General features: G+C 37.2%; 2 protein-coding genes across 2 annotated transcripts; both read left to right on the top strand.

The window, feature by feature from the left end:
* The first annotated feature begins 6,974 nt into the window (after window positions 1-6,974).
* Window positions 6,975-7,910, top strand: LOC126080459 (olfactory receptor 5AS1-like). The gene has a single exon (XM_049891674.1). The coding sequence runs from the start codon at window positions 6,975-6,977 to the stop codon at window positions 7,908-7,910; it is 936 nt and encodes a 311-aa protein (XP_049747631.1).
* Window positions 7,911-15,933: 8,023 nt separating this feature from the next.
* Window positions 15,934-16,875, top strand: LOC126080458 (olfactory receptor 1052-like). Its single transcript, XM_049891673.1, has one exon. It carries the CDS (start codon window positions 15,934-15,936, stop codon window positions 16,873-16,875), a length of 942 nt encoding a protein of 313 aa, XP_049747630.1.
* Window positions 16,876-23,706: the final 6,831 nt, after the last annotated feature.

Raw genomic sequence — 23,706 nt, 5'->3', positions numbered from 1 at the left:
AACCAGGCTTGAACTTCCAGTTGTCTCCTTCCAGTGAAATACAACAGAGAGTGCTTAATTCTCTAAGCAATGTTTTGTGACAACATGTAAAAAATATTGCCAAACAGGGAAGCTCATCTGAGCACTGGCTTCCATTTATTCAGGATCAGTCATGTAGGTATGAAGCACAGGTATGACTGCCCTTAGCTGTTCAGTCTTTAGCCTGTATATCCCCAGAGAGCAAAAAGATATAGTATGGCCAAAAGTAGGCATACAGAAAGACAAAAAACAAACAGAAAATAGCCACTCACTGTAAATCACTTTGTTAGTATAAACTACCGACTTGGCCCAAGAAGTCAGGTATAAAAAGACATTCTTATCAGGCAGGACATTCAAGTACTCAGAGCTGACTTCCCAGAAGATAGTCAAGGGCCAGATCTGAAGATCTTTGGAATGTACAGGCTTTGGGTAGTAGTCAAGGCTGCTAAGTTAACTCTTTACTGCACAGTACCAATATCAAAATCTTAGTGCTGTCGATTCTTACTCAACTGTATTTTAACTTCTTAGTTTTGCCACTACACTGTCTTCAGAACAACAGGGAATTACTTTTATGAATTCAATAAGCTGCGTACTTTGATTTTTCACTGCTATTCCATATATTGTCCTCTTAAATACAGCACACGGTACCCTGAATGTAGCTTTTGCTATGGATAATGCTTTTTTACCTCCATATCCCCCAAAAGGCAAACGCACCTCCAAAATTACTCTTCCTTTTTTATTTGGGGGGTGGGGGTGCAGGAGAAGCAAAGAACTTTCAGTACCTGTCTCTAAATTTCTAAATCCGAGGCAGTGTGTGTGTGGGGGGAATAGTATGCTTCTTGCTTTCCCATGAAATGGCTCACCTGTCCACCATAAGGTTAATATAATGTGTAAACAGGAAATATACACAATCAAGATGCCTTGCTAAATATGTGAAAATAAAAATACAAGGATGTGACAAGCATCACTGCCACCACCTCTCCCTTGGGGTGCTTTCTATGAGTCTAGTCATCTTGATCATGTTGGGATATCCTCACCAAATGGAAGCATACTTTGTTCAAATTTGTACTCTCCACCACCACCTACAATGAAAAGCAATTAATTCATAGGCCCCTTCCAGTTTTGGAGGCTACATATCCTACATGAGTGAGTTCACTTTTGCCACACGGAGTGAATCGTCTCAGAGGTAAACAGGTTTGTGTAGGATCCACAGCGAGAAAGCATTCTCCAGACGGCTGTACAAAGAGTTCTATACTTTTGTTCTTTGGATACAGTTGCTCCTAGATACCCAGACCCCAGACTCTAGCATATTGAGGTGTAATATGGAGTACCAAAAACCTTTAGATATTTTATATATAACAAATATTTGTTTCAGAGAGTTCCCCTCTCCCATACTGAGAAATAAACATTGACTTGTCACTGGGTGGTGACTGAGACTGAATACTGACCCAGGCACACCAGCTTATTATATGTCCCAAATGTTCTATTAGGAGCACAGAGTTATAAGGCTAATTTACTGATAGAGACAAGCCTTCCCTGAAGAATGTTTTTATCTCACGGAATCCATAGATCAGAAGCTTGGCCTGAAGTCCGAGTGATTTCCAGGAGCCTCTCCCTTACTTTCCTATCCCAGGGCTGCACTTCCTTCAACCCCACCAAAGGTTGGGGGGAGCTCTCTATGTCCGGGTAAAACAGGAGTGAAAGACAACCCGAGCCTCGTTGGCAGCTGGCCTTCCAGGAGATGACAGATGCTGCAAGGAATGGATTGCTGCTAGATTATAACCTCAGAATTGGAATTTCTAAAGAATTGGACAATGTTACAGAATGCATCCAAGAAGCAGAGCTTCCAAATATAAACAGTTTCATCTATATTTTGCTTTGTGGAAAGATCTGTTTTGGTTTGATCAGACAATCAGGAACCTGAAGGAATAAAACTGGTAACGAAGAGGAGGTTCAAGGAAGGTGTATGTGGATGGAGCACCTAATATAGGCTAAGGGTTCAAGTGATGACACACTTAGAAAAATGTTTCTACCTTACTTATGTAACTCTTAGCTCAGCTGCTTTAGAGGATTTTATATTCAGGGAGGGCTATTCCCTCCAGGGTTCACAGTGGGAGGTAGTTTTGCCATTGAATTGGAGGCTGAGTACGTCACAGGTGCTTTTCAGGCCCCCACAAAGGCAGCCCAATGAAACAGATATCTCTTCTTTTAGCTCCTTAACAAAAGCTTGGCCATGTGAACTAGGCTTGATGAATTTAAAGTCCCAGCCCTAAATTTAAGTCTTTAGAAAGTTATGAAAAATGAGAGATTATTTACCATATCGGCATCAGAGTCAAAATCCAGAAGTGCACTGGAGGGTATTTAGGGAAACTACCAGACATCAAGTAGGCAAGTTACTAGGGACAGTGATGTTACAGCAGCAAACCCAGTAGTGATGTTGGCATTGCCATTTATGAAGTAAACTCTTCCTATGGGGAGATCTTCACTATGTTGTGTTTCCTTTGGTTCCTGCCAGTTTTCTCAACCTGTCTTTCCAGCTTCCTTGTGAGTTCTATGAATTACCCAATATCCTTTCAGCAAATTTGTGTTGTACTTAAAGTGAAGAAAACTGTTTAGCTTTTTTTCTACTGTCTGCAGCCAAATTTCCTATAGGTGAAATACTTTATTACTCTATAATTAAGGATAATCCTTGCATTTTAATAATTTATGCATTACAAGTAGAAAGAAAAAAGTTCACTTAAATTTTTAAAAAGTACACCTAGGAAAATGTTTATTTATTTTTTTCAGACGCGTAGATTTATTAAAGAAGGAAGAAAGGAAGGAAGGATGGGAGGGAGGGAAGGAGGGAGAGAGGAAGAAAGGAAGGAAAGAAGGAAGGGTAGAAGGAAGGAAGGGAGGGAGGAAGAAAGGAAGGAAGGATAGAAGAAAAAGAAAGAAAAGATGGATAGGAGAACCGGAAAAAGGAAGGGAAAAGGAAGAAAAGGAAGGAAGGGAGTGGGTGAATGAGTGAAAGAGGGAGAAAAAGAAATGATGGAAGGGAAGGAAGGAAGGATGGGATAAGGAAGAAAGAAAAGAAGGATAGAGGGAAGGAAAAAAGGAATAAAAAAGAAGAAAGAAATAAAAGAAAGAGAAATAATTGATTGTGGTACTTCCTTTAACTCTGCAATTTTTCCACGTTTTAGTTCTTCATGTAGTTTGCTGTTTTGATTTAGGGAAATTTTTTTTTTCCCTAAAAACACAGATCTTCACCCTACTAGAAAAGAAGTCCCCCTAAAAGCTATAAAAAAAAAAAAAAAAAAAAACTTATTAAATTTCTCACCAGATGGAGGAATGAGGCAAATTGTTTGCATTAAGCCTGGCGCCATGCATTTATCCACTCTGCATTCCATGCACCTTAAGCTTCTGAAGGGTATAAGACTGTTCCAGTGTCAATAATCTAAAGAAAGTTAAAACCAAGAGCTGCATTTGAAAGTATTAAGAAATGTTGCTGTAAGTACTGCTGTAATTGTGACAGAAAGCTAATAGTCGTATAAACAAATACAACCTGCTGAACATGGTGTTAAATAGTTATACATGTTATCTCCCTTAATTCTCAAGAATCTGATAATGTGGGAAATTATTCTCAATTTTCAAATTAAAAAAAGGCTGACTAAGGTCAATGTCACTCTTGTGAATAAAAAATGAGTCAAACCCATGTTGGGTGAGTATTAAGCTCTTACCACTGCATCTTATCATTGAAGGCATAGTTCCTCCCAGTCACTCCTATAACTGAGAAACAAAAACATGGCCATTGGCATTCTTCTCAATAGTAGTCAGTCTGTACCTTGGCATTTCCACATAAAACTAACTGCTGCAAAGTCTCTTTGAATATCTGAATTGATAGTGGTTACTCAGAGAAATTACAGAATTTGAATAAGAAAGCTCTTTTTTTCCTATAGATTGGCACAGTTAAAGTTATTATAATTATTGCTATTTAAATAAAAGATCTCCCAAAAATGCAGAGGTATATTCTAAGTGGTTTATCACAGTAAATTGTGTTAACTTTATCTTTTTCATTTAAAAGAAATCAGCCACACCACTGGAAACAGAGTAATTGCCTATCCAAAGATCTCCTGGGATTGGGGAGTATCCTGGGACAATGTTCTATTTGTCAGAGGCTAGAAGATAAATAATCACTCCTTACAAGACAATTTCTAACACCTGGAGAGAAATGTTACCAACATCTCATACAAAATAAATTCCACATTCAAAATTCTAGATGGTGCTGAGATAGGTGACTTCCCAAAGCGTCAGCAAATTGTCTCTTGTGAATGTAGCAATGATAATGAGCTAACCTTAGACAAAAAATGTATTTCTGTTGACTCTTTGTTTTTTTTTCTCATAGCCTGAGTGTGTTTGTACATGTAAGCGAGTAAGAGCAGTAGTGACATGGATCTGAGCCCACCCATATCCATGGCATTTTGAAAATACCACTATCCAATTTGTTGTGCACCTTGTTGCCATTAGAGGAAAGGTGAGTGAGCTATTTTTCAAATTTGGGGGAATCCAATGGTCTAATTAATTCCCTGAATCTGTAAACTAAACCTCAGATTCTATGAACACACAGCATATATGCACTCACAATATGATTGATCATTTTGTATTTGTTCCTATAAATATCAATTCAGAAAACTTACAGTTTTAAAGCTAGATACTGAATTACTAAGTAATAATAATGATATTAGTGTAATGGTAAGGAGCCCTGGCAGTACAATGGTTAAGCACTAGGCTAACTGAAAGTCAACAGTTGGAACCTACCAGCAGCTCTGCAGAATGTACTCTCATAAAAATTCCAGCCTTCAGAAACCCTATGGGGCAGTTCTACTGTGTCCATTGGAGTTGCTATAAGTCGGAATCGACAGGATCGCATACAACAATAGTGTAATAGTGATAGCAATGATGATAATAACTGATCATAAATAGTGAGAACTTTCTATGTATCCAGGAGATAACAAACCCTGTAAAAAGGTACTATAATAAAGTACACATTTTAATCCTGACTTCAACCTTATGATATATTAATATGCTAATTAAACAGAAACAAATATAAACAGAGAAGTTCTGTGGCTTATGGATTAAGAGTCAAATCTGAATTTAAAATTATTCTGCGTAACTCCAGATTCTGTGTGTTGGCCATCACAACACAATATAATTTGAAAAGGAGAACAAGTGAATTTATTGTGGTTGCTGCTTTTTTTTTTTTTTTTTCTTCTACGTAAGTCTTTCAAGCAGAGTCTCAAACAGAAAATAATTCATGGACACCTTTCAGAAATAGCCACCTTGTCAGGTAAGATTTCAGTGAGAACCAATGGGGCCAAACTTGTTTTAGGAGATTAATCTGAGTTCAAAACAGTGTGAGATGAATCCTTCAAGAGCAGTGAAATTGATCTAGAAGACCTGGTCTCTCATTCAACAATTAAATGAACCACTCCAAACAGTCTTCTAGATGCCATGGGGGCTCAAGGAAGGAAAGTTGGATTTTGATTTCAAGAAGTTTGTAACCTGTTTATGGATCAGATCTACACTTTTTAAAAAGATTAATGGACATGTCACTCACTGGATAATCTTGTAAATGTGACTTAAAATAAAGATATAAATTAGATCACTGCTGAGGTTCCTTCCAACACTAATATTCTATAATTGAATAATTTATTGTGAAATTCCTATAACAGTAGAAACTATTTCAACATCAGAAGTACTATGTAGCATTTTTTTTAAAAAAAGGCAGAGTGGTTTTTTTTTGATAAGTTACTCTATCAAGAAAATATGTCATAAGTCTTCATGTATTACAGTTACATAACTGTCGATGACAATTCATATAGCACAGTCTAATATTGAATTACATAGCTTTAAAACATATAAAACAAAGACTCAGCAGTACAAGAAGTTGTTAAATCTGTACTCATGACAGAAATCTTCAAAACTCTTCTTTTACTGAACTTCTGGTTACCAGCCGAGCGCTTAGCAACTGCACCACTAGGGCTGTTTATTCCCATTAGCTACCTGTAAAATTTCAGTTCTCTAACTGCCTGTAGAATACTCCATTCCTACTCTAGCTTATTTGCACACACACACACAAGTACAGGCTTATCTTTGTAAGAGACTCTAGATCATGCTTAAGACATATCCATGAAGCCAACGACAAGATCAATTTTGAGACAACCACCAGGATAGTTTAAGCTAATAAAAGAAGAAAAAATAGAAACAAAAATCAGTTTATTTATGTTTAATGTATTATATTTAATAAACACTTATATACAGGTTATGTTCTAGTCACATAATTCACATGTATTTACCCATTTATTCCTCTGTCACAGAGTGTTTTAGTAGCATTACCAAGAGTACACAAACATTAAATATCAAACCTAAGGTTTGAACTCAGTCATCTCTTGCCTAGCAACTGTGCTCTTCACTACTATATTAGGCTACCTCCCCGGATCACAGGTTTTGTTCTGTGGAACTATCTAGTCTATCTGTGAGCATTTCTTTCCCCCAGAATTTTTCTCAACTCTTTGTCTTTACAAAGAAAAATGTGATTTTAAGGTAGGAAACATTGATCTTTGCCCCTAAAGAGCCCGCCAATTTTCATAATTCGTACCAGGTTTCATCAGCTAAGCCTCTTTCAGCTTGAGAGGAACTAATAGTCTATCCTAATGTCCATACATTTAATGAGTTCCTGTATCACAAAACAGCACCTTCTGAGTGAAATCATCTGGTATTGAGAGCGAGTTCTAATTATATCCTTTAACAGAAAAAAAAAAAATGCCAGAGAAAATACAGCACTTTGATTTTACTAACCTTTCATTTCTTTCCTTAAAAAGGAGAAGAATGACCTCCTCAATTCATTCATCACTGAAGTCAACTCATATCTGTTGATAACACCTATCTTAAATGAGAAAAATAAGAAAACCAAGAAGATGCTGGAGAATAATTATACCAGGCCAACTGAGTTTGTTTTTGTTGGATTCACAGATTATCTACCTCTCAGAGTCACACTATTCCTGGTATTTTTCATGCTATATGTGTTAACTATGGTAGGAAATACGGGCTTGATAATCTTAGTTAATGTCAGTTCAAGACTTCAAACCCCCATGTATTATTTCCTGAGCAATTTATCTTTCTTAGACATCAGTTATTCTACAGCAGTTGCTCCTAAAATGCTGGTAAATTTCTTAGCATCTAGGAAGAGCATCTCTACCTATGGCTGTGCACTACAAATGTTTTTCTTTGCTTGTTTTGCTGATACTGAGTGCCTCATCCTGGCAGCAATGGCATATGACCGCTATGCAGCCATCTGCAACCCACTGCTCTATTCTACACTTATGTCTAGGAAAATCTGCATCTGTTTCGTTGCGTTGGCCTACTTCAGTGGAAGTATGACTTCACTGGTGCATGTGTGCCTCACATTCAGGCTGCCATTTTGTGGCTCCAATATTGTCAACCATTTTTTTTGTGATATCCACCCTCTCCTGGCTTTGTCATGTGCAGATACCAGTATCAATGAGTTTCTGCTCTTTGCCTTGTGTGGCTTCATCCAGACCAGCACTTTTGTGGTCATATTTATCTCTTACTTCTGTATCCTTATTACTGTTTTGAGCATCAAGTCCTCAGGAGGCAGAAGCAAAACATTATCTACCTGTGCTTCTCATCTCTTAGCTGTCACCTTATTCTATGGGACGCTCTTGTTTGTGTACTTACGTCCTACCCCCAGCTCTTCTCTAGACACTGATAAGGTAGTTGCAGTGTTTTATACAGTTGTCTTTCCCATGTTTAACCCCATAATCTATAGCTTCAGAAACAAAGATGTGAAGAATGTTCTCAAAAAAACTGTTGGAAAGGTACTGGACTTTTAAATAAATGAAAATAAAATAAAACATATTTTATTTGAGAATATTTGAGGACTAATATCCCCTTTAATCTTTCTATTTTCTACTACCCCATGCACAGCTTATGATTCGACAATTTTAAATGTATCAATATTTGCTAAAAATAAAGAGAACTGTTCAACTGCAATGTCTTCCAATTCTCTGTCTTTTCTTCCAGAAATATTCCCTCTCTAATGCTTCTACTGGAAACTCTGGTGGCATAGTGGTTAAGTGCTATGGCTGCTAACCAAGAGGTCAGCAGTTCGAATCCACCAGGACCTTCTTGGAAACTCTATCGGGCAATTCCGCTGTCCTATAGGATTGCTACAAGTCGGAATTGACTCGATGGCAGTGGGTTTGGGTTTTTTTTTTTTGGTTTTTGGAATGCTTCTACTGTGTGAACCATTTCTAATTCTAAGATAGCTTAACTGTTCTCCAGTGAGTGTTCCTAAAATACTGTATGTATTTATTTATTAAATTACTTATCATGCTGTATTGAAGATATATGTTGACCTACTCGTAACCCGCCTACATTAGACAAACCTTGGCTGCTGGGAACATATATTATTGGTTTATTTTTGTATGAGTTGGAATTAACTCCACAGCAACAGGTTGTTGTTGTTATATAGCACCTGGTACATTTCATGTTCTTATTACATGTGTGTTTAATGGCTAGGTAAGTGAATGGTGGATGGCTGAGTAGATGGATGGATGGATAAATCTATCAGTTTGTGTTTGGGAGAGTGACTCTATATCCTGTACGAATATAGCATTTATTATCAGGGAAAGTTGATATTACCAATGATAGATGGCAGTTGGTGTCGGGAGAGGTGGAGTTCATTGGTTCTCAGGAAATCAGATGGAAGGTGTATAGCAATAGGCTCTTAATATTAGATCATAGTGAAGTTTAGCTCTTTTTGGGCTAGAGTGTTGCTGCAAAAGTTTCCCTACTCATCCATTCACAGTGAATATTTGTGAAAACCTTTAAGATTTTAAACTCTATAAATTACTTATTATTTATACATATACTACTGAAATAGCCTTTGAAACAATATCTTTTAGAAAAGGTGAATAATTGATCTGATAATTTTCTCATGGAAATTGACAATGCAGACCAATTGAAGTGTAAGCAACTTTGTTCTTGTATAATTTTTATCATTAAGATATATATATTCTGTGGCTACTTTGGATTTTTCAGTGTCTGTTTACTTCTTGTTTTATCTTGAAAGAGTTGAAACAATAAATTGCACTCATGTGGGGATGTATATTACTGCATATTTTGCAGTAATTATGAAAATAGAGATGGCTGCATTAGTCGTACTGAATGTACCCGGTTGTCAATTTAACATAAAAATTTAGCCAAATAAATTTGCAATGAAATGTTGTCTTATTTGAGTGCCTCAATGTCCTATTTTGTAAATGGAAACAATAAGATATTACTTACTGGATAGTATTGTTTTGAAAATCAAATAAATTAATATACACAAAAATACCAGTACATGCATGATTTGAGGATTAAATAAGGTAATAAAAAAATAGATACGAATTTCCTAGAATATCTTCAAAAGCTCTTAAAACCATGTCTGGCACATTTTATCAGCATATAATGCTTATTTGTTCTCACCATTATCATATTACTGTTGATTTTAAGACGATAGGATTTGATTTTCTGTGAGGTGCTGGGTAACCTGGCAGAGCTGGACATTATTATCCAAGAGAAGGACCTTGGTCCTTTTGCTGTGGGCTTTTATGTCACTTGATTATAGAAGCACAAGTGCCTTTCCTGATGAAAACTGAAATGGAATAAAACAGAAGTATGATGTTTTATGATGTAGCAGAAGCTTGTCTGTATCACAATTTTGTCTCCTCAACATTTATCACTTGGGAAGTAACAGCATGTTCATGAAAATATATGATTAATCTGGGCAGGAACCTGATTTTCCTCTTCAGCCTTCGTGGTTAAGGGGACATCATCTTCTTACCCATCTTAACCAGCGGCTTGAAAGTGCAGTCGATGAGGTGTGTGATGACATGTCGGAACTTGTGCTCTGTGTTATATCTCAGCATTGATTACCAGTATTGACTGCCTTAACATGAAGCTGTAACTACTTCCCCTGTAGCTTTTTAGGCGGGCAGCCAGTAGGGAATCTACCTTGGTATGTTGATCATTACCCTTCATTTCTTAGAAAAAGCTCACCTGTTTTGGCTTTTTATATTAACAAGTGTTACTTCACATTTTACTAGTGGATATATTGTCACAAAAATTATGTAGCCCACCATTTGGCCTACACTGGTCATCTGCTTTTTGGAAAGGCATGCATTTACAGAAGTATTGGTAATGATTGATTTTTTTGCTTCCGGGGAATGCTGTTTCTTGATTTTTCTGGAATTCAAATAAAATCCTAATTTGTAGTCAACATCACAAATTACAATATAATTCTTTGGTCCTGAAATTGCATCTATTATCTGTTTTGTGACATGATACTATGATGTTTGAGTTTTAGAAAAGATATATTATTTTATTTTTTTACAAAGGGAAATTAATTTTACCACAGTGAAAAGCTGAGGTATCTTCTGAACAACGATCAAGAGGACCTGCAGACTTATGGTTAATTCTACTCTCAAGAGACCAGAAAGAATGTTAATAATCCAACCTGTGGACATCTGAGACACATCTATGCAATGAGCTCCAGTTTGTGTTCCCAAAAGAAAAGGAACCAAACATAAAACCCCTTTAAGAATCATGGAAACCGGCTTTCCTTCACTAGAAGCTCCATGTACTCTCAACTTTGCTTATCTGTGAGTATCTTTAATAAGTTATCATGTAGGTTTATTTTTATAATTCTAACGTTTTGTGCTCTTTTCATACTAAAAAATCTGGTACCAGTTTTATAGCCTTAGTATTATTCCCAAAGAGCCAGAAAATACAACTTCCTAACTTGTGGTTTGTTGGTATCTCAATAGAGCTGTCCTCTTTTTATGGGGAAAGACAATATTTACAAAATATCTATAGCCACTATTTTCTGATTTTTCTGATGTCTGTGTGTTTTTTTTTTTTTTTTTTTTTTTAATGAAATGCAGTACTGGGCTTACATAGTGATTTAAAGTTACTTATACCTTTATGGAAAATTCCTTAAAACATAACACCTAATAATTGCCATGTATTTTAGCTACATTTTAAAGAAAATGATTTCTTTACAGTCTTATACAATAGTAATCTTTGGCAATCATTTAGAGTCAATGTTGCTTTACAATTGCCATAATAAGGTATTAGAAATTATTTTCTACTTTCTTTAGGTTTGTTACTTCATTTTGTCTGTAACAAAACTGGAACTTGCAAGTGGCACTTTATCCCTAGAGGCCGGGACATATTTTGTTATAGCAAGCTACTACTTCCTACTATATGTCTAGTGTGCCTGAATTAAATAACTTTAACATTTTCTTTAAATAACACTATCTAAGCCACATTTGTAGGTTTCAGTATGCCAGGGTTTTTGAAAGATTTTTTTTTGTGTGTGAAGTTTAATGGTGTTTTGGTATTCATTTTTTTTGTTTCTTTAGTTCTATAAACCATTTTAAATTATAAACCATTCAGTGTATATTGTTTAAAAGTACAAGTGCATGTGTGCAACTATGAATTTATATCTTAATATATAAGATTTCACGTAGTGTTTAATCAGTTATATATTTATCTGCATGTAATAATATAACATAAGACAATTCATTAAATATATTTATATATTATAATAAATTATTGTATAAATATTATGTCAGCAAAATCATATTTCATAGGCAAACCCCCACAAAACCATACACCGAGGTAGGTAAGCTTTGGTTTGCAACTGGCCATAGTCCCATATGATGGAGAGAGAATAATTTTGATAAGCATTAACTCTTCTGATAGCCATTTGGCTGGGCTCCCTATTTCACTATAATTAGAAATGTTTTCAACATTCTTATTTTCTCATGAATATCTTTATTTTCAACTGCGTTCTTGATCACTGGTGATTGAATATTTTCTAATATTCCTTTGGTGACATAAATAAAAAATAAATTACTAGGAGAAATTTATTTTTTTTTAATCAAACACCCTTATTTGAACATGACCTTTCAAGATATTGATCTGAATGTTGGAATAATTTCATACGAGTATGTCACCAAAAAAAATCAAACCTATTGTCATTGAGTCAATTCTGACTCACAGAAACCCTATAGGACAGAGGAGAACTGCTCTAGTGGGTTTCCAAGGAGCGGCTGATGGATTTGGACTGCAAATCTTTTTGGTTTGCCGCTATAGCACTCTGTGGCTCTTAACCACTGCACCGCCAGGGCCCTAAGTATGTCATCAGGCTCTAAAATATGTTTCCTAAGAGAATATGCACACTCATTAGTATTTTAAAGGAGACTTATCTGGATGGCATCACTGAGTGGTAACAAAAATCCTGCATTTAATGACAGAATGAATCCGTTTTCTAGTTCAAGCTCTAACAGGACAGGAGCAAATCATGCCTTGACCCTCGATAGCACTTTTCTCTACTTATTGTTTTGTATTATGAGTTCCACAAAGAAAAATAGTTGTTAGAAATATAACTGCAACTGGCTGAAATCATGTGGAGTGCTTGAATTCATTAGAAAAATACTGTCCTTTGATTATAGTGCCAAAATCCACAGAAATTCAAGAAATCTAAGAAAAATGGCAAAATGGCAATTAAAAGTAATGAGATAGGATTTTCCTGAATTATTTTTTCTTAAAAAATATCTTTCCTTTCATTTTGCAGCCTCAAGTGCAATGAAATGCTTGATAGGGCCCTGAGGGTAGAAGGTGTGGCAAAAATGCCTGAGTGCCTGGACTTCGTTTATTGCTGGAAAGCTGGACATACACTGGTGGCAAGTACTTGAGAGAAACTGGGTGAAATATAAGATTGAGTATATGGCAGAGGAATCAAAAGCATGGCTTCTGGATCCAGATGGCCTGGGTTTGAATCCCAGCTCCTCCACTAATACCCATATGACATTGGTTAAGCTATTTAACCTCTCGGTGCTTCAATTTCCTTCGGTCTAAACTATAGAACATAATAATACTTAATGCCATTATATTGTTTATAAATAAAAATAACTGCACTCAATAAACATTAACTGTTAGTATCAGGGGCCCTGGTGGCATTGTGGTTAAGAGCTTGGCTGCTAAGCAAAAGTTTGACAGTTCAAACCTACCAGGTTCTCCTTGGACACACTATGGGGTAGTTCTACTCTGTCATATAGGGTCACTATGACTTGTAATCGACTCCACAGCCACTTTTTTTTTTTTTAACAGTATTATCAAGCACTTTTCTGAGAACAGTTAACGTACTGGGCTACTAAACGAAAGGTTAGAGATTTGAGTTCATCCAGAATCACTTCAGAAAAAAGGCCTGGTGATCTGCTTCTGAAAAATCAGCCACTGAGAACCCTGTGGAGCACAGTTACACTCTCCCACACATGAGGTTACTGGTTATTTAGCGCTGCATTCCCCATGCCCTCCAGCTATGACTTTTTTTAAATTGAAGTAAAGTATTTGCACTGCCAATCAAAAAAGGGGCAAAATAGAGTTTTATGTAGTTTGTCATCATAAATACTCATTAAGATATGTATTTCCTAACCTTTATTTAGATTTAAAAAACCTACTGTCTTCATTTATGACTTTAATTTATTCCTTGAGAATCCTTTACTAACATAAGCTTGAAAAACAACTGGTTTCAATCTTCAGAGCGTATATTCCTTCTCTGTACACTTGATTTCCTCTCTTTTCCACACGAATGCTTTTTTCTGTGCTCTTGTGTTGAGACTTATCCATCAGTACCATGTCTCAGCCCATTGCTACATCCACAATTTGAAACTGCATGCCAGTTAAAGCAGCAGGAACTTCGTTTTTTTTTTTTTTTTTTTTCCATTGTATCTGTAAAAGGTAACTGGGAACATTATACAAATTCTAGTTTGTGTTATACCAGCTTTAGTGTCTTAGGTCCTTTTTGTGGCTAATTTCTAATAGGCAAAATATACAAAAAGTCAAGGACAGAGTTATATCAGAACCTGGACTGCCCTATTTTATGATGTTCCAAAGATATTCCCATAAACAGCCTCCCAGAAGAAGAAAATTGGTTGCTCTTGAGAAACACACACAAATGTCCCTTCATGTCCTTTATTTATTTATTTATTTCCAGGTTATAAATACCTTTTGATTCCCTAGCCTATGAACTAGTTTTATTAAGAAGAAAAAAAGAAAAAAAAATTCTTTGCTACTTCCAACCAAAGTATTTCCTATTTTCCGTGGAATAGTTGAACTTAGATTCCCTATGCTTCCTATGGTCACTGATGGAAAATATGGGCAGAATATGAATTGTAAATTAAGAATGGAGATTCTTATTTTGATTTAGCAATACCCTGAAGATTACCCCCCAGCCTTACCCAAATCTTAACATGGAAGAGGTCAGGTTCCATGAGGGCTTTATGGATTGAGTTATGTCACCCCCCAAAAATGTGTGTCAACTTGGCTAGTCCATGATTTCCAGCATTGTGTGATTGTCCACCAATTTGTTATCTGAAGTGATTGTCCTATGTGTTGTAAATTCTATTTCTATGGTGTTAATGAAGTTGGGTTAGAAGTAGTTAATGAGGCAGTACTCAATCTACAAGATTAGGTTGTGCTTTAAGTCAATCTCTTTTGAGATACAAAAGAGAAAAGCAAGCAGAGAGACATGGTGACCCCACACCACCAAGAAAGCAGAGTCAGGAGCTCATGTCCTTTGGACCTAGGGTCCCTATGATGAAAAGCTCCTAGATCAGTGGAAGATTGATGACAAGGACCTTTCCCCAGAGCCTACAGAGACAGAAGGATTTCCCCTGGAGCTAGCACGCTGAATTTGAACTTCTAGTCTCCCAGACTGTGAGAGAATACATTTCTCTTTGTCAATGCCATCCACTTGTGGTATTTCTGTTATAGCAGCACTAGATAGCTAAGACAAGCTCATACATCCTTCTTTAGATCTCTAATGCCATAAATGGTGCCTTTTGGAGAGGGCATGTTCATTGAACTGATAAGCAGATGTGCAATCTATCCTTTAATGAGATAGACATAAAAAGTGCATGAAAAAGGTAGAAAAGTTAATAAATTTATACATGCACAGAATAATATCCAGGAGGGGGAATAGGACAACAGAAAGTGGAAAAACAATTCTTTTTTTATAGAAAATAGTTTTTATACAAACTAATTAAAATTATTTAAAGTAGGAGCAAATATTTGTGACAATTAAAACACATAAGTATATTCTGTGAATACCCACAAAACTGGGAAAAGTGTAAATAGAGAATATTCTTCCTTCTCTGGGTGTTAGTGAGATAGCCAATGAAAGGATTACTTTTTCTCTTTTTCACAAATCAAGTCTTCGGGATAGTAGAGTCATCAATCTTCCAAACGTGGGATCTAAGCAGAAAATGAAGCCAAAAGATGTCTGAATTCTGAGAACTGGAAAGGAAGGAGATTGCATTTCATGGAAGTCAGCACCATCTCCAGAACTGGGTGTGAAAAAATACGAACAGGCTAGCGATAGGATAAGGGAAAATTTGTTACCACTTTTTGCTACTCAGTTATTAGTTATAAAAACAGAGGGCTTCTATACATCATAAAATAAAGTCAGAAGTTTAGAGTCAGGCATATAAGGGTTTAAATGTCAGTTCTACCAATTAATAGCTTCATGATCTGGTAGAGTTTTCTCAACCCCATTTTTATGATGTGGAAACTGAGAACCAGGAAATAAAATAATCTCTAGTTCCAAAAACTTGAGTCACTTTATGGGAATTATCTAGCGAACATATGGCCCCAAACTGAAGTTAGTTTATTTTCTTCGTATGACTACAGGGCAAGCCTAAATGCTTTGTGCAATTATGGATATGGGATCATGAAGGTGCCATAATGTTTTTCATCTAGGTAATATCATCTTGTCCCACAACTAAAGAGCTTTATAAATCTAAGTGCATGGCAGGTTGGAATCATACAGGTGTGAAGGAGTTCCTTCTGATAGGATTAACAGAAAATCCAAATTTGCACCTCCCTCTCTTTTTGCTTTTTGCCCTCATTTATTGCATCACTCTGGTAGGCAACTGGGGGATGATTGTTCTGATTCGGTTAAGTGTTCGACTTCATACTCCAATGTACTTCTTCCTTAGCAACCTGTCTTTTTGTGACATCTGCTACTCTACTGTCTTAGCTCCTAAGATGCTGGTAAATTTCTTATCAGAACATAAGTCCAGCACATTTTCTGGCTGTGTACTACAGAGTTTCTTTTTTGCGGTATATATGACTACAGAGGGCATCCTCCTGTCTATGATGGCTTATGACCGCTATGTGGCGATAGCTAATCCCTTGTTGTATACAGTCATCATGACTCAAAGGGTTTGTACTCAGATGGTCCTTGTGTCTTACTTAGGTGGACTCATTAATTCCTTGACACATACGATAGGTTTGCTCAAACTAGACTTCTGTGGTCCTAACATTGTGAACCATTATTTCTGTGATATTCCTCCTCTTTTGAGACTCTCCTGCTCTGATTTCCATACCAATGAGATACTGCTTTTGATCTTCTCTGAGGTTATTGCAATGTTCACTTTCATTATCATCGTGGTCTCTTATGTCCGCATCATCATTGCCATCCAGAGAATTTGTTCAGCTGAAGGAAGGCACAAGGCCTTCTCCACATGTGCCTCACACCTGACTGCTGTGACCTTATTCTATGGGTCTGCGACTTTTAGTTACATCCAGCCAAGCTCCCAATATTCACTGGAACAGGAGAAGGTCTCTGCTGTATTTTATACATTGGTGATTCCCATGCTAAACCCGCTGATTTACAGCCTGAGGAATAAGGATGTGAAACATGCTGCGAAAGGTCAGTATTGTGGAAGAAAACTCCCACTGGGCTGATTCCTGTGCATGTCTTTGCTAACCTGACATTAACCAGGAAAGAGATAGGAGACCTTTAAAACTGTTTCATAGATATAATCACAAGCAAAACTATGATCAAAATATTCTCATGCAATTTGGGGCGGAAGTGTTGAATATGACATGAAGATTAAAAATCAATTTAATTCCCTATTCATCATTTTGGTGATATAGTTTAATTTCCTCCAAAGTGGATAATTTTTTTTTTTTTCTTACTAACTGTCGCGCTAAATTCTGAAAGAGCTCACTGAGGATTCAAAAGAATCAGACTTTGCTGAGGTCTTAGAAGCTTGTAAGTGGCTACCTAAGATACTTCTACCCGTTCCATCCAGTAAGGAGCAAAGGAGAACGAAGAAAGTCAAAGACATAAGGCAAATATTAATCCAAAGGACTAATGAACCAAAAGCACCACAGCCTCTACCAGCCTGAGCCCCAGAGAACTCCACAGTGCCTGGCTGCCATCGGGAATTGCTCTGACGAGGATCACAATAGAGGGTCCCAGACAGAGGGGGAGAAAAATGTAGGACAAAATTCAAATTCACACACACAAAAAAGACCAGACTTAATGGTCTAACAGAGACTGGAAGAACCCTTGAGACTATGGCCCCTGACATACCTTTAACTTAGAGCTGAAGTCACTCCCGAAGTTCACCCTTCAGCCAAAGATTAGACAGGTCTATAAAACAAACAATTACACACATGAGGACTGTACTTCTTAGTCTAATCATGTATATGAGACCAAAAGGGCAACACCAGCCTAAAAACAATAAGAAGAAGGCAGGAATGGACAGGAATCATGGACAGATGGAAACAAGGAATTGAGATGTGGAAGAGGAGAGTGATGACACATCATAGGGACTGCAACCAATGTCACAAAACAATCTGTGTATAAATTGTTGTATGAGAAACTAAATTTTCTCAGTAAAGTTCCACCTAAAGCACAATTTAAAAAAAAAAAAAAAGAATAAGACTACTTCAAATTAAAAGAATATTCTAGGACAGGGATTTACCAAATGCATTTGTGCCTCAGAGAAAATTTGAAATATTCCCTTAGTCCAATTCTCTAAGATCAGTCACACAAATTGATTTTATTCTAAAAATGCCACCATTCAAGTAAAAATATATACCTTCTATTTTACATTTAAATTTGCATATCTCACTAGTATCTTACAAAAAATGGCTGTAGAAAACAACTCTTATTTATAATTTATTTATTCAACACACTTCTATTGTGCCAGTTACTCTGTGTGATCTAAACCTAGAGAGGTTTATGCTAGGCAACAAAAGCTGTTAGAGGAGCAAGGAGCAGATGAGCATGGGAAATGGAAGAACCCTTTAAAACATGAAAATATATGAGTTTAGCTCTACCATTGAATGTTTTAACAAAGGCAATAGAAAATAAGGCTGATGAGTCATTTAGGGCCGTATGTATGAAGGCCTTTGGAAGCCAGGATAACATGCTTTAAAACCCAATGTATGGTAAGTGAAGTCCTAAGTGAAATATAAATAAAACAGAAAAATTCTCATGATAACACTGTAATAACATTTTGGAAGGCAAGAACAATTTCGGGGGGGCGGAGCCAAGATGGCGGACTAGGCAGACGCTACCTCGGATCCCTCTTACAACAAAGACACGGAAAAACAAGTGAATCGATCACATACATAACAATCTACGAACCCTGAACAACAAACACAGATTTAGAGACGGAGAACGAACTAATATGGGGAAGCAGCGATTATTTCCAGAGCCTGAAGCCAGCATACCAGTCAGGTACGGCACAAGCACAGAGAGCTGCTCCACCCCCCTGAACTAACCCTGGGAGGGAGACCAGCCGGTTCCACGGGCGGTGTGGGACGCAGCCGGTAGGAGAAGTCCCCGGGAGGCAGTGACAGGTCTTGGAGCAGAAAGAGCAGCGTCCCAGCCGGGGAACCGTCCCGCCGGGATTTGGACTGGACGCAGGTACGGCATAAACACGGAGAGCTGCTCCACCTCCCTGAACTAACCCCGGGAAGGGGCCTAGCCGGGTCGCGTGGGCGGCATGGGACACAGCCCATAGGAGAAGTCCCTGGGAGGCAGCGACTGGTATTGGAGCGGGGAGAACAGCGTCCCAGCTGGGACACTCGGTCACGGCACAAGCACGGGGAGCTGCTCAACCCACCTGAACTAACCCCTGGAGGCGGCCCAACTGGTTCGCAGGAGTGGCACGGCCACGCGGCTGGAGGGAGAGAAGTCCCCGGGAGGCAGCGACTGATTTTGGAGTCGAGAGTGCACCGTCCCAGTAGGGGAGCCTTGACGCTGGGCATGGGGCTGGAAGCGGAGGATCTGACCGTGACTCCAGTGGGCCAGACCACCCGGGGGCAATCTCCACACAGCCAGCACACATAGGCGACGCGCCCGCAGGAATCTCAGATATAATAGTCATTCCAAGCAAGACAAGCAACTCTGGCTATATTCTGAGGTGCTACTCTCCTATCTTTCTGTTCCCTCCCCCACCCTCCCCAGGCGACTTCATTAACATCCGAATAGCCTGAGCCAGAGGGAGAACTCTGATAGGGATCTGACTGCATTTTTTTTTTAGCGGATTTTCTGGAAAAACTAGTTTCCCAGTGATGGCTCAGAGACAACAATCCATATCAAACCACTTAAAGAAGCAGACCATGACAGCTTCTCCAACCCCCCAAACAAAAGAATCAAAATCTTTCCCAAATGAAGATACAATCCTGGAATTATCAGATACAGAATATAAAAACACTAATTTACAGAATGCTTAAAGATATCACAAATGAAATTAGGATAAATGCAGAAAAAGCCAAGGAACACACCGATAAAACTGTTGAAGAACTCAAAAAGATTATTCAAGAACATAGTGGAAAGATTAATAAGTTGCAAGAATCCATAGAGAGACAACATGTAGAAATCCAAAAGATTAACAATAAAATAACAGAATTAGACAACGCACTAGGAAGTCAGAGGAGCAGACTCGAGCAATTAGAATGCAGACTGGGACATCTGGAGGACCAGGGAATCAACACCAACATAGCTGAAAAAAAATCAGATAAAAGAATTTAAAAAAATGAAGAAACCCTAAGAATTATGTGGGACTCAATCAAGAAGGATAACCTGCGGGTGATTGGAGTCCCAGAACAGGGAAGGGGGACAGAAAACACAGAGAAAATAGTTGAAGATCTCCTGACAGAAAACTTCCCTGACATCATGAAAGACGAAAGGATATCTATCCAAGATGCTCATCGAACCCCATTTAAGATTGATCCAAAAAGAAAAACACCAAGACATATTGTCATCAAACTCACCAAAACCAAAGATAAACAGAAAATTTTAAAAGCAGCCAGGCAGAAAAGAAAGGTTTCCTTCAAGGGAGAATCAATAAGAATAAGTTCAGACTACTCAGCAGAAACCATGCAGGCAAGAAGGGAATGGGACGACATATACAGAACACTGAAGGAGAAAAACTGCCAGCCAAGGATCATATATCCAGCAAAACTCTCTCTGAAATATGAAGGCGAAATTAAGATATTTACAAACAAACACAAGTTTAGAGAATTTGCAAAAACCAAACCAAAGCTACAAGAAATACTAAAGGATATTGTTTGGTCAGAGAACCAATAATATCAGATATCAGCACAACACAAGGTCACAAAACAGAACGTCCTGATATCAACTCAAATAGGGAAATCACAAAAACAAACAAATTAAGATTAATTAAAAAAAAAAATACACATAACAGGGAATCATGGAAGTCAATAGGTAAAAGATCACAATAATCAAAAAGAGGGACTAAATACAGGAGGCATTGAACTGCCATATGGAGAGTGATACAAGGCGATATAGAACAATACAAGTTAGGTTTTTACTTAGAAAAATAGGGGTAAATAATAAGGTAACCACAAAAAGGTATAACAACTCTATAACTCAAGATAAAAGCCAAGAAAAATGTAACGACTCAACTAACACAAAGTCAAACACTATGAAAATGAGGATCTCACAATTTACTAAGAAAAACGCCTCAGCACAAAAAAGTATGTGGAAAAATGAAATTGTCAACAACACACATAAAAAGGCATCAAAATGACAGCACTAAACACTTATTTATCTATAATTACCCTGAATGTAAATGGACTAAATGCACCAATAAAGAGACAGAGAGACACAGACTGGATAAAGAAACACGATCCATCTATATGCTGCCTACAAGAGACACACCTTAGACTTAGAGACACAAACAAACTAAAACTCAAAGGATGGAAAAAAATATATCAAGCAAACAATAAGCAAAAAAGAAGAGGAGTAGCAATATTAATTTCTGACAAAATAGACTTTAGACTTAAATCCACCACAAAGGATAAAGAAGGACACTATATAATGATAAAAGGGACAATTGATCAGGAAGACATAACCATATTAAATATATATGCACCCAATGACAGGGCTGCAAGATACATAAATCAAATTTTAACAGAATTGAAAAGTGAGATAGATACCTCCACAATTATAGTAGGAGACTTCAACACACCACTTTCGGAGAAAGACAGGACATCCAGTAAGAAGCTCAATAGAGACACGGAAGATCTAATTACAACAATCAACCAACTTGACCTCATTGACTTATACAGAACTCTCCACCCAACTGCTGCAAAATATACTTTTTCTTCTAGCGCACATGGAACATTCTCTAGAATAGACCACATATTAGGTCATAAAACAAACCTTTGCAGAATACAAAACATCGAAATATTACAAAGCATCTTCTCAGACCACAAGGCAATAAAACTAGAGATCAATAACAGAAAAACTAGGGAAAAGAAATCAAATACTTGGAAAATGAACAATACCCTCCTGAAAAAAGACTGGGTTATAGAAGACATCAAGGAGGGAATAAGGAAATTCATAGAAAGCAACGAGAATGAAAATACTTCCTATCAAAACCTCTGGGACACAGCAAAAGCAGTGCTCAGAGGCCAATTTATATCGATAAATGCACACATACAAAAAGAAGAAAGAGCCAAAATCAGAGAACTGTCCCTACAACTTGAACAAATAGAAACTGAGCAACAAAAGAACCCATCAGGCACCAGAAGAAAACAAATAATAAAAATTAGAGCTGAACTAAATGAATTAGAGAACAGAAAAACAATTGAAAGAATTAACAAAGCCAAAAGCTGGTTCTTTGAAAAAATTAACAAAATTGATAAACCATTGGCTAGACTGACTGAAGAAATACAGGAAAGGAAACAAATAACCCGAATAAGAAACGAGAAGGACCACATCACAACAGAACCAAATGAAATTAAAAGAATCATTTCAGATTATTATGAAAAATTGTACTCTAACAAATTTGAAAACCTAGAAGATATGGATGAATTCCTGGAAAAACACTACCTACCTAAACTAACACATTCAGAAGTAGAACAACTAAATAGACCCATCACAAAAAAAGAGATTGAAACGGTAATCAAAAAACTCCCAACAAAAAAAAGCCCTGGCCCGGATGACTTCACTGCAAAGTTCTATCAAACTTTCAGAGAAGAGTTAACACCACTACTTCTGAAGGTATTCCAAAGCATAGAAAATGATGGAATACTACCCCACTCATTCTATGAAGCCACCATCTCCCTGATACCAAAACCAGGTAAAGACATTACAAAAAAAGAAAATTATAGACCTATATCCCTCATGAACATAGATGCAAAAATCCTCAACAAAATTCTAGCCAATAGAATCCAACAACACATCAAAAAAATAATTCACCCTGATCAAGTGGGATTTATACTAGGTATGCAAAAAGGCTGGTTTAATATCAGAAAAACCATTAATGTAATCCATCACATCAATAAAACAAAAGACAAAAACCATATGATCTTATCAATTGATGCAGAAAAGGCATTTGACAAAGTCCAACACCCATTTATGATAAAAACTCTTACCAAAATAGGAATTGAAGGAAAATTCCTCAACATAATAAAGGGCATCTATGCAAAGTCAACAAAGCCAACAGCCAATATCACTCTAAATGGAGAGAACCTGAAAGCATTTCCCTTGAGAACGGGAACCAGACAAGGATGCCCTTTATCACCGCTCTTATTCAACATCGTGTTGGAAGTCCTAGCCAGGGCGATTAGGCTAGACAAAGAAATAAAAGGTATCCGGATTGGCAAGGAAGAAGTAAAGTTATCACTATTTGCAGATGACATGATTATATACAAAGAAAACCCTAAGGAATCCTCCAGAAAACTACTGAAACTAATAGAAGAGTTTGGCAGAGTCTCAGGATATAAAATAAACATACAAAAATCACTTGGAATCCTCTACATCAACAAAAAGAACACCGAAGAGGAAATCACCAAATCAATGCCATTCACAGTAGCCCCCAAGAAGATAAGATACTTAGGAATAAATCTTACCAAGGATGTAAAAGACCTATACAAAGAAAACTACAAAGCTCTACTACAAGAAATTCAAAAGGACATAGTTAAGTGGAAAAACATACCCTACTCATGGATAGGAAGACTTAACATAGTAAAAATGTCTATTCTACCAAAAGCCATCTATACATTTAATGCACTTCCGATCCAAATTCCAATGTCATATTTTAAGGGGATAGAGAAACAAATCACCAATTTCATATGGAAGGGAAAGAAGCCCCGGATAAGCAAAGCACTACTGAAAAAGAAGAAGAAAGTGGGAGGCCTCACTCTACCTGATTTCAGAACCTATTATACAGCCACAGTAGTCAAAACAGCCTGGTACTGGTACAACAACAGGCACATAGACCAATGGAACAGAATTGAGAACCT

This window comes from Elephas maximus, chromosome 7 (genome assembly GCF_024166365.1).
Source record: "Elephas maximus indicus isolate mEleMax1 chromosome 7, mEleMax1 primary haplotype, whole genome shotgun sequence".
In the NCBI taxonomy this organism is placed as follows: domain Eukaryota; kingdom Metazoa; phylum Chordata; class Mammalia; order Proboscidea; family Elephantidae; genus Elephas; species Elephas maximus.
The sequence above is the reverse complement of the archived record's forward strand: the minus strand, read 5'-3'. Positions and strand labels throughout refer to the sequence as shown.